Genomic DNA, 18,987 nt, shown 5'->3' on the forward strand with positions numbered 1-18,987 from the left:
ACAAAGCACATTTTATTCCTGTTTAAAGAAATACCCAGATTTCTCTTAACATTCTTAAAATCCTCAAATGTACATTTTTATGACTTTTATTTCATATGTCTATGAACTGATAAATGACAACGCAAGTGATCATGTCATTTGAAATTAGGCTACATTACCTGTCGTTTTCCTACTTTTCCATCGGAGGACACCCCGTTTATAACCTCAATTTCTCAGACAAGGGCTGGGAGTCTGGCAGGCTGATAAAGACGGATTCTGCGCATGCTGGCATGGAACTGCTACCATTATCTTCTTTCTAAAACCCCACTGACGTTATCAGCCTTGCTGTCTCAAAGCAGACAGGAGAAATCCCTGAGCACACTCTATTGTTTAACTCTACTCCACATTTTGGAACCTGGTTCTTCCTGGCTTTAATTCGCTTTTATCAAGTTCTAGAGGTGACTAGGGAAAAAAGGCAAACCTATTTACTTCAGTATACTTTTAAAATTCATCCTTTCTCAATAAAAAGTAAACCATTTTTATCCTTTTTCATTATAGTGTAGACGAACATAGTTAAGGGAATCATAAAAATATCTGCACTGCTCACCTAGTGCCGTAAAAGCTGAACTTCAAAGATGGATTAATCTGATTTACTGCTGTTGTCCACATATAGATTAATTCATTGTAGTATCTATTGTACTATGGGACTATGAGTGCAATACTAGAAACAGAAAACAATGTAGAAGCCAGACAAACAGTTCTCTTCAATGTATTTTCAATCCTGAACACTGGGTGTGGCTGCAACCAAGGCAATGCTACACACGAGGCCTCTATTAAACGAAAATGAGTGATGATATTAACAGATACAAATTTTATATAAGCTCATAACAATCATGATCAAACATTATATTTACTGAGCATGTATAACAATAATCACACAGATAGCCCTGACTGGTGGGGCTCAGTGGATTGGGCATCATCCTGCAAATCGAAGCATTGCTGGTTCAATTCCCTGCCAGGGCATATGCCTCGGTTATGGGCAGGTCCTCGGTTGGGGGCATGGGAGAGGCAACCGATTGCTGTTTCTCTCCCACATCCCTGTTTTTCTCCCTCTTTTTCTCCTTCCCTTGCCCTCTCTCTAAAAATAAATAAATAAAACCTTTTAAAAAAATAGTTACACAAATAAATCTATTCTATTTCTCAGTTCAACCTCTGTCAGGGTACTAAATGCTATACAAAGTTAGGAAAGTTCTATCTTTCCTGAACTCACATTTTAAATTAGGGCAATGCTCTCTACATCCTCCTTCTAAGATGATTTAACTTCCACGAAGGCTCTGGCTTTTAAAAACATTGAGAAGAGGCAGAAAATTAACTTAATAACGTTTCCCTGCAATAACCCTGCTGCAGTATGCCTGTATCATTAGGTTTCAAATGTCTCTGTGCTGAAAATACAGGACAGAAATCAACGTATCAAATATGAGCAGGCAATTAAATAATATTCTAAAGTAAACTTAATCCTAAATGTAATTTCAAATTTGAAAAACTAAAGAATGGAGAAACATGGATAAAACCACCCTAACTGCCAATGTCAGTACAGTCCGGAGAGACGGCCGTACCTACGTGCAGACAGCAGGAAGTCTTGCTTGACACTGAAGAAATACCTGCTTACTGGTGGGTCTGGGCTGACCAGATGAGGCGCCTTGGTTATGATCACAAGTTTGAGGTTCACAGTATTAGGGGATGAAAACCAGTCTTTCATCCTGTGTGAGATTTGCCATGTACTCACTTCCCCAGATGCACTGCCATCTTGAGATACCGCTATTCCTACTATAAAATCGATTCCTAAACTAAGCACGTTACTAGCTCTGTGCACTGAGAGGGCCAGTAACAACTAGGAAGTGGTAAGCAGACATCCACATCCTCCTAATTCCTGTATGTTAAAACTAAATTTAAGGTAGGGAGGTTATCCTGGTAGGCCCCGCGTAATCACAAGAGCCCTCAAAAGTGGAGGAGGAAGGCAGAAAAGACTCAGTGTCAGAGTGATGGGACATGAGGACTCAACTGGTCCTTGCCGGTTTTGAAGATGGAGGAGGGGAGCCAAGAGCCAAGGAAGGTGGGCATCCATTCAAAGCTGGAAAAGTCAAGGAAGCAGGTTCTATCAATACACAGAGCCTACAGGCAGAATCCAGTTCTGCCCATGCCTTGGTTTTAGCCCAATGAGACCCATATCAGAATTCTGATTTCCAGCACAGTGAGACAATAAATGTGTGTTATTGAAACCACTCCATTCACGGTACAAGCAGTAACAGGGAAGTGATACAGAGCATAATCAGAGCCCCGACCTTAGTTTCCAGCACTATTTTTTTCTAGAAGTTGATGCTGTTGCTTCCATTATTGCTTTTTTTGTTTGTTTCAACATTCCAAAACTTTAATTTGCACTATATTAGTTAACAATTTTTATTTTTATTTTCAATTTTCACTTGGCATACATTAGTACATTAGCTTCAGGTGTCCAGCACAGTGATTAGCTGATTTATTTTACTCACAAAGTAATCACCCCAGTAAGCTCAGTACACACTTAACACCACACATAGTTATTACAATATTACTGACTAGGTTCCCTATGCCGCACTGAACTGCCAATGTGTACTCCCTAGTCCCTTCCCCTTGACACCCATCCCCCCAGCCCCTCCCATCTGGCAACCATCCATTTGGTCTCTGTGTCTGAGTTTGTTTCTGTACTGTTGTGCATTTACTTTTTAGATTCCACATATAAGTGAAATCATATGGTATTTGTCTTTCTCTGACTTATTTCACTTAGCATAATAGCCTCTAGGTCCATTCATGTTGTCACAAATGGCAAGATATCATTCTTTTTTTCTGGCTGAGTGATATCCCATTGTGTAAACTCATATGTACCACCTCTTCTTTATCCATTTGTCTATGGATGGACACTTAGGCTGCTTCCATATCTTGGTATTGAAAATAATGCTGCAATGAACATACAGGTGCATATTTTTTTAGGAGCGTTGGAATTCTTTGTATGAATATGGAGCAGTGGAATTGCTGGGTCACATGGTAGTCTATTTTTAAATTTTTGGGGAACCTCCGTACTCTTCCTTAGTGGCTAGACCAATTTACAATCCCACCAACAGTGCATGATAGTTCCATTTTCTCTACAACCTCTCCAACACTTGTTTGTTGATTTATTGATGGTAGCCATTCTGACAAGAGTGAGGTAATACCTCATTGTGGTTTTAATGTGCATTTTCCTGATGACTAGGGAGGATGGGCATCTCTCTGTATGTCTATTGGCCATCTGTAGGAGAAATGTCTGTTCAGGTCCTCTGCCCATTTTTTAATCCAATTGTTTGTTTGGTGTTAAGTTGTAACATCCTTATTTTTTTGGATATTAACCCCTTACAGGATGTGTCATTGGCAAATATCTTCTTCTATTCAGTAAGTCATCTTTTCATTTTGTCAATCATTTCCTCGGCTGTACAAAACCTTTTTAGTTTGATATAGTCCCATTTATTTATTTTTTTGTTTCCCTTACCTGAGGAGACATATTTAAAAAACATTCTATGACCAATGTAAGAGAGTTTACAATCTGTTTTCTTCTGGGAGTTTTATGGTTTCAGGACTTGCATTTCATCCATTTTGAGCTTACTCTGGTATATGGTGTAAGAGAGTGATCCAGTTTTCCCAACACCATATACGCATGGGTTTATTTCTGGACTCTCCCTTCTGTCCCATTGATTTATGTGTCTATTTTTATACCAGTACCATGCTGTTTTCATTACTAAAGCCTTGTAGTATAATTTCAAATCAGGTAGCATGATACTTCCAACTTTGTTATTCTTTCTCAAGGTTACTTTGGCTATTCAGGGTCTTTGTGGTTCCATATAAATATAAAGATTATTTGTTCTACTTCCGTGAAAAATGCCTTTAAATCTATAGCTTGCTGCCGTGGCTGGTGTGGCTCAGCGGGCTGTGTGCTGGCCTGTGAACCAAAGGGTCGCTGGTTTGACTCTCAGTCAGGTCACATGCCTAGGTTGCAGGCCAGGTCCCCGGTAGGGGGTGCACAACCACCCACTGATGTTTCTCTCCCTCTATTTCTCCTTTCCTTCTCCTTTTCCTCTAAAAATAAATAAATAAAAATTTTAAAAAATCTATAGCTTACCTAATGTAGTACAGACATTTTAACAATGTTAATGCTTTCTATCCATGAGCATGGTATATCCTTCCATTTACTTGTATCTTCTTCAACGTCTTAATATTTTCCGACTACAGGTCTTTTACCTCCTTAGTTAAATTTATTCCCAGATATTTTACTCTTGTTGATGCAATTTTAAATGGAATTGTTTTCTCAATTTCTCTTCCTAATAGCTCATTATTGGAAAGCTCAGATTTGGCACTAGCTTCTCATTGGCAGGCTGGAGAGGAAGAAGGTTCAGTAAGGGAGCAATGGCCTCTGCCAGCACCTCTGTCTGGGAGAAAGCTGTCCCCCAGCCCTCGCCCTAAACCTAGTCAATTTAATTCCTGCCCATATGTCCCTGGTGCTTTCTGAGTTGGTGCCCCCAGCCTGGGGGTTAGAGCAAATGAGTTTCTGAGCAGGTGAGTCCATGTGTGGCCCCTCAAAAGAACTTCCTAGGTCTCCAGAAGCCATCCATCTCACTGGGACATAACCCCTGCTGGTTTTCACAACAAGATGCTATAAAGAACCATCTTCCTGACACTGGAGCCCTGGGCTGGGGTGCCTCATGTCAGGCTGGGACCCCTTGTTCTTTGATGGGACTTCTGCAGCCAAGATATCCCTCCTGATTCTTAATTGCCCCCCATGGCTGTGGGGCCTTCCTGTTCCACGTCTCTGTCCCTCCTACCCATCTTAACATGGAGTCTTCTTTATATCCTTAGTTACAGGATTTCTATTCTGCTAGTTCTCTGTGTGGTTCTCAATGGTGGATGTTAATAATCTGGTTATAATTCTGATGTGGGTGTGAAAGGAGGCTAGCACAGCATTTACCTAATTTGCCATCTTGACTGGAAGCCCCCCTAATACCATTCTTTAAGAAAAGGAACTAGGGTTCCTTAGAGGAATGCTCAGCCTAGGAACGGGGCAGGGAAAGTACAGGATTCTTGTACCAAGAGAAAATGGGAAGTAGCACAAAGGGAAAAAAGATGGGGGCCCAAAGAACACAAAAGCCAACTTGCAAGAACTCCCAATGGCCAAATTTAAAACAGTTTCAGCAACAAAATACATGATAGTCCTGAATTATAACCCAAAGAATAAAATTAATATTGACAAGTTTATATTGGCATAATTAATTTAATCAATAAATGAGAAGGGACAAATCTCCTATACAGAATGCGAATACAATATTATAGACACTCCCCATTCCAGGAGGTAAAGCTTAATTCTCACCTCACCCAGCCCTTGTACGCAGGTAGTCCTTAGTAAATAAAATACACAGGGGTTTATAGTTGTGAGTACAAGAAACACAGTTTATTTTTGTATTAATATTTATTAATTATTGTATTATTTATTTGCAATACAACTTTCCTTTCGCTCACCCCTGTATATAGAAAGGAGAACACAATAACTTTGTAGGGATAAACCTGACAACCCAACTGGCCACTCTAACCCAACGATTACTAGTAACATCACCAGGGATAAGCCGCATTGATACCACAGCCCTCCTGAGGAGGTGAGCAGGGCATTTCACTTCTGTGGTGCTTCTCCCCCAACCCCCATCTAGTCATGAGAACACACCGTACCAACTCAAACTGAGGGACATTCTGCAAAATATCGACCCAATATTATTCAAAAACACCCAAACAGGGTGGACTGCCACAGAATGGAGGAAGACTCAGGAGACATGGTGACTGAAAGAAACATAGGATCCTCAACTGGATCCTGAAACAGAAAAAGGGAATTAGTGGAAACACTGGTGAAATCTGAGTCAAGAATGGAGTTTAGTTAATAGTTGTATACCCATTAACCTCTTAAATTAGTCTCTTATTTTGACACACACCCACCCCACAGCTATATAAGAGGATGAGATGAGGGGAAGCTGGGGAAGCAAATAGGAATTTTCCTATACTATTTTTGCAAGTTTCCTGTTAAGTCGAAAATTATTCTATATAAAAATGTATTTAAGAACATCTATTTGTTGATGCAAACTTCTGCTTGATTAAAAAATACATGAATAATGAACACTTTACATTCTAAAATCAAAGACCTAAATATTCTTACTTAGGATTTACTTACTGTACCATTTTTTTTATTGTATTAGAAATGTTGTTACTGGTAATCTTTAAGATATAGTTTGCCACTATTTTTATTGTGGAAGAACACTTTAAGTTCTTAGCCACATAATATGGCCCTGCCAGGTATTTGTTATACAATGGTGTAACACTCAGATATATCTGCTTTAAGCATATGGAAAATATTTTCTATAAGATTTATGATAAGCCACATGGGCTTTTAAAATTCCCCTAATAATGACGTGTATAATAAATACAACAGCTAGCTCAGTTTTCCCTAGTATTGCAATGTTGCTTTCTTTTTTAAAATGTCATTACAATTGAGCCCTGAGTGGTGTGGCTCAGTGGATTGAGGGCCGACCTGCAAACCAAAGGGTCTCTGGTTCGATTCCCAGTCAGGGCACATGCCTGGGTTGCAGGCCAGGTCCCCAGTAGGGGGGCACGCGAGACACAACATTGATGTTTCTCTCCCTCTCTTTCTTCCCTCCCTTCCCCTCCCTCTAAAAATAAATAAAATCTTAAAAAAAAAATTGTCATTACAATTTAGAGGTACCTTACTTAGCCATAAGACAACTGAAGGTACTGGAGTCAAATTATCAATTGAAATTAAGGTGAAAAAACAAACTATAAGGTACATTAGGTCCATCTCACCTATCTTTTTACTATTACCGTAAAGATCCTTTTCAAAGTTGGCTCAAGCTGATCACTGTGAGATTTATTTGTACTTCTCCACTAAATGCAAAGCATACAAAAAACTCTAAAGCTCCCTCTAAATTCTTTTACTGCTTTCTCCTAAAATCACCCTGTTATAAAAGCATTCTTTTTAGGTAATTTTTAGAATCTACTTATTAATTTAGGCAAAGGAATTCCTTAATTTACAGTAGACCTGAGGGTATGGAAAGGCCTCAAGTCAAAACATGTTTCATAGTTCACATCTGGGATGTCTAGCAGCCTAAAGCAATGCAAATCGGACTGAAGTATTAGAGACAGTACACATCAATGTGATAGCAAACTTAGGTAACCAATTGTACTAACTTCAGTAAGTGAATGATTGGAAAACCTTAAAACCCAGAGCCATTTCTCTCAGCCAAAGAAACTGTCAACTTCCACACAGCTCAGGGCTCGAGATTTGTCAAAAAGTCAGCTAACACATGCAAAACAAAAGCTTCATTTAAATTACTTAGATATCAATGCAATCCTACAAATTACTTAGTTCTCAATGTAATCCTAGAAAGAAGTATAATCCTGGTATACTGCCTGGCACATGATTTAGCTGAATTGAACCTTTGTTCCTGATGTGTTTCCACCCCTGAAAGGAGAAAAAAAATTTTCAAACTCATCTCAGCCAAGCAACTCTGGCAACTGAAACTGCAAAATCAACAATTACAAGCACTTATTTTTCACCTAGCAGTAGACTTGCTAAGATGAAACTGATCTGTGTTATGTATCTGAAAATACAGAGGTGTGTATGGATCTCTAGCCACAGAACCTAAAATGTGCTTAATATACTCTGTCTACTCTATTTCATTTGAGAGTTTTCATTAAAATCTTGATTCATAAGCATTCAGTACAATTTCCAGAATGAGTAAATCAATCATTAGATACTTTTCTTCATAGACTGGTGAAATGCAGGAATGCAAGTTATAGCAGGATGCCTTGGCTATAAATAACAGAATACCATCTGAAACTCACAAACACCCTGGGCTTACGTTTCTCACATGAAATGAAGTCTGGGCCTGAGGCTGGTTCAGACGCCAGGTCCTCACTTTCTACTCTGCCATCCTCTTGTGCTCAAGATGGTTGCAGCAGTTCCAAGTCCAATGTGCTCTCACAATAAGGCCCCAAAGTAGGGAAGGAGCACATCAGCCCTCCAATCAACCTTTCCTCCTGCTGAGGAGGAAAATCTGCCTTCTGACAGGCTCTCTGCATTAAGTCCCTTTGGTGAGACTAGCCAACCAGAGGCTGAGAAAGGCAGTACTAGGTATTTTCATCCTCATTTTGGGATGTATCAGAAATTCACTGTTAAGCTTAGTAAAACATTCAAATATGCTCGCTGTAAGGAGTCCTTCCAAAAAGGCCCAAGCAGTTGTTAGTTTGGTGATGAGGATTACTTACTTAATGTTAAGTGACCAAAAAAAGGATACCTTGGTTGCACCAAAGAAACTAACAGGGGTGAAGTGTTACTGAGTCTTGTGGAAGGTTTTCTCCAATTCTGAAAATGCACTGGTCTTATTTTTCTGAGTTGTGAAACAGAAGAGCAGCATAAAATTTTGTTAAATAAAAAAAGGGTCCATCAAATTGGATGGTGTCAAAGACCTTCCTGGCTTACAGATGGTTCCAGTTTTAGTGAATATCCATTTTAAGCAGGAGGAAGCTGGATAGAAGAGGGAGAGTATTCCTTCTCACTAGATAAAGTCTGGTATTATAAACTGTAAGTATCTTAAATAGAGAAACATTCATTCTTTATGCTTAATATATGACAGATAATAAAATTAAGTGACCAATAAATTTACTATTAAAACTGAGCAACATTTTTCAGTAAATTCATACCTTACTAACACTTCTAAATACATTCATGAAATACAGTAAAAAACTGCAAATCTGACCACACAAAGTGGATTATCTTTCCAGTCAACATATGGTCCTATGTTGCAACAATTTCATGTTTAATTGCAACATGCGCTATCATTGTCTATCTAAGTGCTCTGGCGAGGTATACAACAAATATGAATCGGCTGGGTTGTTTTTTTTTTTTTCCGGCTGGTTTTTTAATCATTATCTTTAAAGAGAGAAATGCTTATAAAAGACCAAAGACATTTGAAATAAAATTCCAGTTATTTCAGTAAATCAAGTTTGACCAAAACATTTTTAATATTTTGGCAGACAGATGATGCTCTGGGAGACTGAATTTATGAACAGCCTCCTACCCAGTTTCAAATACCCTGCTAACACAGACACCACAGGACCTTCTGAACACACATACGCCCACAGGCTCTGGACACCTTTAATAAACAGTCACAGACAATCAACCTGCTACTTCTGATTTCTCTCTGACTCATTCCAAACAATCTAGATATATTTCACAATGGATGATTTTCCTAGCTTTCACCATTACATTGTGTTGCAGTTTTAGAATTGAGCTATTACAACTATTTATTTTGTTAGGGAGATTTTTAGTTTAACACATGATGTGGCCACTTTTTAAATCACAATCCCTTTAATTTTACTACATTATGCTTTCTAAGGCCTCAAATTCTTCTGCTACTCTAGTGTGATTACTTAATGATCCAGAAAAACCAAAAGCTGTGAACTGGGTGGGCACAAATGGCATATGCATTTCCTAGCACAAACAGAACAGGCAAATGGACTTTTTATGACAACTTTGGGTTTAATATTTCATTTCATTAGATTTTGCTAAGTGGTTACAAAGTTGGTTAAAAGTAAGAATCTATGTGTACACAACCATTAGAAACAGCTGATATCTAACCAGAGGACATGTTTTTCTTAACATCTAATTGCATATCTCTTCCTTAGCTTACCAAAACTCTTTGTAACCTGACCTGGTATCTAAACACTTTTAATGATTCCCTTCCTAGCCTGCTACATAAATCTGTTACTTGTACATTTTAAGAAAAGAACTTTCAAATTCCCAGGTCTCATCCATTCCCCAACCTGGCACTATAGATATAAAATACTATTTTTCTTTAGTCATTATATTCCAAATATCTGGTAAGCAAAATTTTATTTAAAAATAATTATAAACAGCAGTATTAAATACTCCCCAAAGTCATGCCAAATTGTCAACAAGCTAAGTCTAGCACAATCTGAAGCCCGACACAGCCGTGACCGCTGGGACGCATCCACTCTTTTCCCTTTCTTTCATTTCCGCCTGCAAATTCCAACTGTCACACTCTCATTTGCAAATGAACTCTGGTTTGGGTTTGTTTTTTGCTGCCCACACTTTTTGCCTTGCTTAATTTACTTAGCATTTATTCACTATAGAGATACTAAAGTCTTTTTTTTTTTTCCTCCAATCCAAAATCTGTTCTCATTAATGGTTTGTAATTTCATGAAATCCTATCAAGTCTGCAAATATTTAAGAGCCTACAATATGTAAGACACTCTGAGGAGCTTTATAACTCGTGTCAGAAAAGAAAATAGGCAAATGGAAAAGCTAAAAATGGCATACTTACAAAGAAACACAAGGTGAGAGAAGGGACAGGTCTGCAATGATAAAAATGGCAATATTGTGCAGTGGGTGGAAATAAAGGTGAGGTGATCACAGAGAATATGGGCCTGTGAGACAATCGAAGAGCCTGAGGTCTGACGTAGGTCTCCACAAGGCAAAAGGTGGAGGTTCTAAATGGAACTACAGAAATCAAAAGCAGCAGCAAGTAATAATGTCCTATTGGCATTTATTTTAATCCTCACAACCATCCAATAAGCAATACTACTTTTTAAAAATTGAGAGGTAATTTGATGTAGAATATTATTAATTTCAGGTATAACAAAACGATTCCATATACTAGTGGGCAAAGGAAGGTTTATAGATGTTTGTGTGAAAAATAATACGAGAATAAACTCATTCCAAACAATCTAGATATATTCCACAATGGATGATTTTCCTAGCTTTCACCATTACATTGTGTTGCAGTTTTACAATTGAGCACAACAATTTATTTTTGCCAGGGAGATTTTTAGTTTAATACATGATGTGGCCACTTTTTAAATCACAAACAAAACAGTATTTTGTTTCACGTACTCACAACTGTAGAATTACTTTTGCCAACCCCACATGTGTACATAGCAATGACTTGTCAACCTTTTTCATCTCACGGCACACATAAACTAATTACTAAAATTCTGCAGCACAAGAAAAGTATTTTTTGCTAATCGGACAAAAAAAAAAAAAAAAGAAGGCATAATTTTGATTCATTCACACCTGACAAGTGTTGGCTGTTGTCATTTTTTTACTTGACAATCCAAGAGAAAAGAGGTCAGTGCCCCCGACTAAATAGTCAGGTATTGCATGTTTTAAAAATTCCTGTGGCACACCAATTGCAAATCACTGATATATAGTGAAATGCTCACCACAATATGTCTAGTTAACATCTATCACCACAGTTACAAAAATTTTTTATGAAAATTTTTATGACCTACTCTCTCAGTAACTTTCAAATATATACTCAGCATTATTAACTATGCTGTATTAGTCACCAGGCTGTACGTTATTCCCATGGCATTTATTTTATGACTAGAAGTTTGTGTTTTTTGACCACTTTTACCCATTTCGCCCAACCCATAACCCCCGGCTTCTGGCAAACCATCAACCTGTTCTCTGAATCTATGAGTTCGGTTTTGTGTGTTTTAATTCCATATATAAGTGAGATCATGTGTGTATTTTTTTTTCTCTGTCTGACTTAAGGCCCTCAATGTCCATCCATGTTGTCACAAGTGGCTAGGTGTCCTATATTTTTATGGCTAAATAATATTCTCTATTGTGTGTACAGATACATATACCACTTTCATCTATCGATTCATCTATCAATGAATATTAGGTTGTTTCCATGTCTTGGCTATTGTAAATAATGCTGGAAAGAATAAGGGAGTGTAAAAATCTTTTTGTGGTACCTAGAAGTGGAATTGCTGGATCAAATGCTAGTTCTGTTTTTAGTATTTTGAAAAAAAATTGTTTTCATCCATACTTTTTTCCACAGTAGCTGGAGCAATTTATATTCCTACCAATAGTACATAGGGATTCCCATTTCTCCACATCCTTGTCATCATTTACCATATTTTGCCATGTATAAAATGCACTTTTTGCCCAAATTTTTTAGGGAAAACTAAGGATGTGCATTATACACAGGCATAAGGAATACATACCATAGGTATAATAATCTCGTGTATAAGGCAAGCACAATATACACGGCAAAATACGGTGTTATTTCTCAAGTGTTTGAAAACAGCCCTTCTGAAAGGCAAGAGGTAATATTTCACATTGTGGTTCTGATTTGCATTTCCCTGATAAGTAGTGAGGTTAGGCGTCTCTTCATGTACATGTTGGCCACCTGTATGTCTTCTTTGGAAGAATGTGTATTTAGATGCTCTGCCCATTTATTAATCAGATTTTGTTTGTTGCTATTGAGTTATCTTCATTCTTTATATTTTTTTGGATATTAACACCTTGTCACATATGATTTGCAAATATCTTTTCTCATTCTGTAGGCTGCCTTTTCATTTTCTTGATAGGTTCCTTTGCTGTGCAGAAACTTCTTAGTTTGATGTAGTTCCACTTGCTTATTTTTGCTTATCGTGTCAGATCCAAAAAATGGTCACCAATACCAATGTTAAGGTATTGTTTTCTTCTATGAGTCTTATGGTTTCAGGTCTTACATTCAAGTTGTTTATTGTTTATAGTTAATTTTTGTGTTTGGTATAAGAAAATGTGTCCAGTTTCATTATTTTGCATGTGGCTGTCCACTTTTCCCAACATCATTTATTGAAGAGACTTCCATTTTTCCATTAAATATTCTTAACTCCTTTGTTGTAATTGAGCATACACTATGTATAGGTTTACTTCTGGCCTCTCTATTTTGTTCCATTGATCTGTGTGTCTGTAGTTATGCCAATACCACACTATTTTGATTACTGTAGCTTTGTAATACAGTTTGAAATCAGGAAGAATTATACCTCCAGTTTTGTTTTTCTTTCTCAAGATTGCTTTGGCTAGTCAGGGTCTTCTGTGTTTTTATAAAAATTTTAGATTGTTTGTATTACTTCTGTAAAAAAAATTGCCATTGGAATTTTGGTAGAAATTTCATTCAATCTATAGACTGCTTTTGATAGTCTGAATATTTTAACCATGTTAATTCTTCCAATCCCTCAACATAGAATATATTTCCACTTATGTGTGTCTTCTTCAATTTATTTTATTAATATCATATAATTTTCAGTGTACAGATCTTTCACCTCTTTGGTTAAATTTATTTCTAAGGTATTTTGTTCTTTTTGATGAAACTGTGAATGAGACTGTTTTCTTCATTTCTCTTCCTAAAAGTTCATTGTTAGTGTATAGACACACAACATATTTTTGCATATCAATTTTGCATCTTATAGCTTCACTGAATTCATTTATTAGTTGTAAGTTTTTTGGTGGAGTATAGAATTTTCTATATATAATGTGATCTGTAACTACTGAACAGTTCTACTTATTTTCCATTTTGGATGCCTTTTGTTTGTTTTCTTGTCTAACTGCTCTGGTGGAGACTTTTAATACTTTGTTGAATAAGAGTGACAAGAGTGGGCATCCTTGTCTTGTTCCTGATCTTACAAAAGAAGCTTTCAGCTTTTCACCACTGAGCATGATGTTAGCTGTGGGCTTGTCATTTGGCTTTTATCATGCTGAGGTATTCCCTCTACACCCACATCATTGAAAGTTTTTATAATAAATGGATGTTGAATACTGCCAAATGTTTTTTCTGCATCTATTGAAATGATCACATGATTTTTCTCTCTCACTTTGTTTATGTGGTGTATCACATTGATTGATTTGAACTATCCTTACATACTAACTGATCATGGCATATGACTTTTTTTAAAAGTTCTTTGAATTGGAAAGAAATAATTAGAACTGTCATTATTTGCAGGTAACATACTATAGAGAGAGAACCCTAAAGATTCCACCAAAAACTATTAGAATAAATGACTCAGTAAAGTAGCAGTAAACAAAATATATATTCAGAAATCAGTTGCATTTTTATACACCAATAATAAAATATCAGAAAAATTAAGAAAACAACCTCATTTACAATTGCATCAAAAAGAATAAAATACCTAGAAATAAATTTAACCAAGGAGGTAAAAGATCTGTACTCAGAAAACTGTAAGACAGTAAAGAAAGAAACTGAAAAAGATAAAAAAAAAAATGGAAGCATACGCATATACAGTGCTCATGGATAAGAATTAACATAATTAAAATGTACTATCCAAAGCAATCTACAGAGTCAGTGCAATCACTGCAAAAATACTAATGGCATTTTTCACAAATCAGACAAATAATCCAAAAATTATATGGAACCACAAAAGAACCCAAATAGCCAAAGCAACCTTGAGAAAGAAGAACAATGTTGGAGGTATCATGCTACCTGATGGCAAACTATATTACAAGGCTTTAGTAATGAAAACAGCATAGTACTGGCATAAAAACAGATACATAGGTCAATGGAACAGAATAGAGAGCCCAGGAGTAAACTAAACTGTCAATTAATGGATTAAAAAAAGGCAAAAATATTCAAAGGGGTAACGATAAGCTCTTCAATAGATGGTGGTAGGAAAACTAGTACACTTCCTTACACCATATGCAAGAATAAATTCAAAATGGTTTAAAGACTTAATGTAAATAGTTTATTCTCTCTTTCAAAGTTAAATGTTTAAAAGAGATTCAAATAAAGTAATCTGTTATGATCTACTCAGAAAAAAGTGAAATTGGTGATTATTTGTAGGCCAGTAAAGAAAAAATGGTAATGACTTTTACACTTCAGTGGAGTTTAGTAAATTATTCTTTTTTAGGTTGTTACATCACATATAAAATGAATAAACAATTTAATTTGTGAATAACCTACCAAATCCAGGAACACTTTTGAGACTGGCTTTGAGACAAACTTTCTCCAGTCGGAGGTAGCTGTATCTCATCAGACAATTCCACAGGAACATCCAGTCCATTCTTGTCCGATGGTTCATGATAATGACACTTCTTTCTCCAGGAACAAATGCATCACCTGTTATAATCACTTTTACACCAAACATGGTCTCCAGCAATGCCTAAAGCAAAACAAAATAGGTATATAAAAAATTAAAGTTATCATTTCCCATATGTAAATAAGTCAAAAGCATAGTGTCTCCCATAAATCTTCAATAATAAATCAGGAAAAAGAAGTTAATCTGGAAGAATGAGAATGTGAAGGCACTATTTCTATTTTTAATTCTAATAACTTAAGTTTCTGGCAGTTTCCTAATTAAAAAATGCTAACTTTAATTGAAATCTTGAGGATACTATGTTAAAAAGAAAAAGGCAGAGAAAATTATGTGCCTTTCTATTCCAAAAGGCATAGAAAAAAATACCATAGGAAAGGCATAGTGTAATTTTTTTTAAAGGGTAAAGAAAGTCAAACTTTTTATTTCATACCTTCTATATTATGATCTTTTTAAAAGCAAATACACTTCTGTTTATTTTAACAATACATAAAGAATAAAAAAAATGATTTTGACTGGCCTTGGGACCTACAGCAGTGCCTGGCACAGAAAATGCTCAAATATTTGCTGAATATCTGAATTAACTTTTCTAATGGCCAGCATGTATTATTACTATGTATGAAATATTTTTTTTAAAAGTGTATTATAGCCTGGAGTTCTTGAAAGAGAAATAACAGATACTAAGAAAACTTGATTACTGATTTCAATCCCCAATTAAATTTTCAAATAATTTACAATACATGTAATAAATTTACTAGTTAATATCTGACCTCACTATTCAATGGAGAGAAAACTAGCCCAAGACCAATTAAAAATAGATAAAATAAAAAGTAAATTAAAATTTCCTTGGCAATATCATGAAAACGATCAATTTGTAGCAAATAACCTGTGGTACAGTTATACAATGGAATATGATACAACATTAAAAAAATGGAGTTCAGGTATCTGCAACAATATGGATAACACACAAGCGTAATGTTGAGAAACAGAAGCAAAGCAAACAAAAAAAACATACATACAATAAGTATCTATACATAAAAGTTTCTAAAACAGAGAGTAGCTAAGATACTTTAGTGGTAACTAGATGGGGAGTAAAATTATAAACATCAAGGAAATAACTACCTTACAAGTCAGGCTAGTGGCTACTTCCTTCAAACACAGGGTGTTGTGACTGGGAGCGAGGTAGCTTGCAGGAGGGTGGGCTGGTAATGTTCCTTTCCTGACCTGGTTGGTAGTTACACTTTGAATTATTGATTAAAGTGTGTGCTTATGTTTTATTAATTTTTCAGTATGTTTAATATATTTCACACACAAAAAGCTATTTTTAAAGAATATAATACAAAAGCAAAACAGGACCTCAACAACATAAGAATAAACAGGATCAAAAAAAAGTAAAAAGGTTAAAAGGAATGTTAGCTAAGGGGAAAAAGAAATTAGAAATGTTTTATGTTCAAAGAAGTATCGAGTCAAGAGTGTGAAGAACTTCACAGAATACAAAGGGTTCATCCGGGCCAACGCAGCTATGGGCATCCCGTGGGTCCGCGCTACGTGACTTTGCCTTGGCTGAGAGTCACTTCAGTGCCTGGGCATTTAACCTGGCACTTATTAAGCCCTAGAAGAACGGCCTTCAAGAGGTCCATAGACATGCGCCTTCTTGAAATTATACATGGCACACTGCTAGGCAAAACGCATATAGTTTTTTAATCAGATTTTCAAAAGGGTCCATAAATACTGAAATAATTATAACCCCTACTCCAAAATCCCTGGGAAGATAACTCCCGATGTAGAAGACTTCACGATGGAGAGAATCATGGCAGAGACTGCTAGGCTTGGACCCGCAGTAAGAAATATCTCTTTTTCGACTTACAAGCATGAAAGACCATCAACTACCAAAATGGATTGCTCAGTTTTCATGTCTTGGCCATGAGGACAGGTGTGACGTCACCGACCAAGGTGACCATATTCTGCCGTGTATCATGTGCTCCTGTGTTTAATGCGCGCCCAGATTTTTGGCCCAAACTTTCAGGATAAAAATCTTTCATTTTAATTTTTCTTCAACCTTTATGTTAAATATTTTTTAATAGCTCGCTTAAACGTTCTTAATCTGACGGCCCTTTTGACACTTACTCTTATTTCCCATGCTGTCCTTTTCTCCTCAGTTGGTTAGTGTCACTTTTCAGAATCTTTGTCTTAAGAGGAAATTATGAAAGTTTTTTTAATGATACTTGCACGGGAACAGTAAAATCATATAACAGTAACAGTTAAGTTTCAAATGATTTAATTTTCACAGACTTCGATTACTTAGAAACAAAACCGATTATCATATTCTAGTGTATTATTTTGCATATGGATATCCTTATTGCTTCCTAGAGTTAACTCTTAATGTATTAGCATAAATAAAAGAATTTAAAACATTTATATAGACATGGAATTAGTTCTACCCATGTATCATGCTCATCCTTATTTTTCCCTCCAAAATTTAGACCAAAAAAAGTGCACATTATACAGGGCAAAATACGGTAATCTCTGCTCTGCTTAACAAATATGATACACTTTCCAGACTTGCTAAGAACTGAAAGGCAGGATACCCTTCCCTTAACTGGCAGAAAGGAGTTGATTATCAATTGTGTTGTACTACAGAAAGGAGTTTCTTAAGCCCATATAAACCTAAAACCTCAACTCTAACCTTTTACATGCAATTTCTAGTACATATTTTCTATGGATCCCCAAAACAATCACTTGCTTTTCATTATGGAAAATGTCAAAATAAAAAATCCCAGACTGTTTTACCAGGAGCATATCATATGACATTTTCTCCCTTACCATCTAGCATTCTATCAGAATGTGCCTGAAAGTTATATATAACCTTTTGGGCAGCCTAGATCTCAAGCTCACACTAATCATTTTTAATACCAGACAAGACATATCTAGTCAACATTATTTACAGCTCCAGCAAGGCAGGATAACAAATACACCACACAGAGATAAAGTTGTAATGTCTACAAAGAACTCCAGGATTCAAATAATCCAGATTAAAAGCTAAAAAAAGGACACTATTCTCATATTTCTCATATCTGTACCATTTCTAATACAGAAGCTACTTTCAGCAATAAGAACCTAACCTTGTAAAATTTTATAATGCTTTATTTCTTCTGCTTAACTAAGAGCTACCACTCTTGTGACTTTTACCTACTTGGGCAAATATTTCTGCTAGAATTAGAAATATAGAGGCAATTTCTGAGGAGCTTTTATGTGCCACTATTTACCACCTCCAGGCATCCCCTCATGATCAGAGAACGGGTCTTTCCATCATGCCCTGAGTGCTCATTTTTCACTCCGATGAATCTTCGCTAAATCTCCGGTAAGAACAACCATGTTCCTCATCTGCTTTGTCTTTTCAGACTTGGCTTTGGCCTGGCTCCTCAAATTCTTAGCTATTTAAGGCCTTGAAATCCCAAGTCATCTATCGAACACTAAGCACCCCCTTTCTGAAGAGAAGCAGTCTAGACAGAAGTTATATCCACTAGTCTGTGTCTGTTGAACCCCGGTTCATCCCAGGACTGGAATGAAATCAGCAGGCTGTGTAAGAGACTCATACCCTAGGTGGGGAGTTAGTTAGCAAATGACCTTTCAATTGCTAAGCCATGATTTATGATGAAAGGACAGAACTCAAATTTTCATAATCCCAGGTAATTAACAATCGAACTGTTGAACAGACTCATTTTTGAAAAGCAAAAACTGCTCTGGACACATGCAAAGTTTGACCCTGACAGTATTATGGTGACCGGACCTGTCCAAAAATGAAATAAGCAAAGACATGCACAACTTCTCACAGAAATGTTCCAAGAGAGACTGAAAGGCTAACTCCACAGGCTGTTCTGGAAAGGGCTCTTGTACACACAGGTCGGTTAGGCTCAGTGACTTCTAAGTTTCAGCTAAGATTCTAAGAGATTTTACTGTGGTACCGCATTTAATACAGAAAATGTGCTC

General features: G+C 36.5%; 1 protein-coding gene across 3 annotated transcripts in view; it reads right to left on the reverse strand.

Moving 5' to 3' along the window:
* Positions 1-18,987, reverse strand: part of LCLAT1 (lysocardiolipin acyltransferase 1) — a 152,393-nt gene that overhangs the window by 70,752 nt on the left and 62,654 nt on the right. For all 3 annotated transcript variants that reach the window (XM_054568255.1, XM_054568265.1, XM_054568273.1), the window contains exon 3: positions 14,868-15,066. In XM_054568255.1, the coding sequence (XP_054424230.1) occupies positions 14,868-15,066 (199 nt within the window). The remainder of the gene's footprint in view (positions 1-14,867; positions 15,067-18,987) is intronic.

The sequence above is a fragment of the Pteronotus mesoamericanus genome, unplaced genomic scaffold (assembly GCF_021234165.1).
Source record: "Pteronotus mesoamericanus isolate MK-2021 breed Mesoamerican mustached bat unplaced genomic scaffold, CSHL_Meso_final contig_101, whole genome shotgun sequence".
Classification (NCBI taxonomy): Eukaryota; Metazoa; Chordata; class Mammalia; order Chiroptera; family Mormoopidae; genus Pteronotus; species Pteronotus mesoamericanus.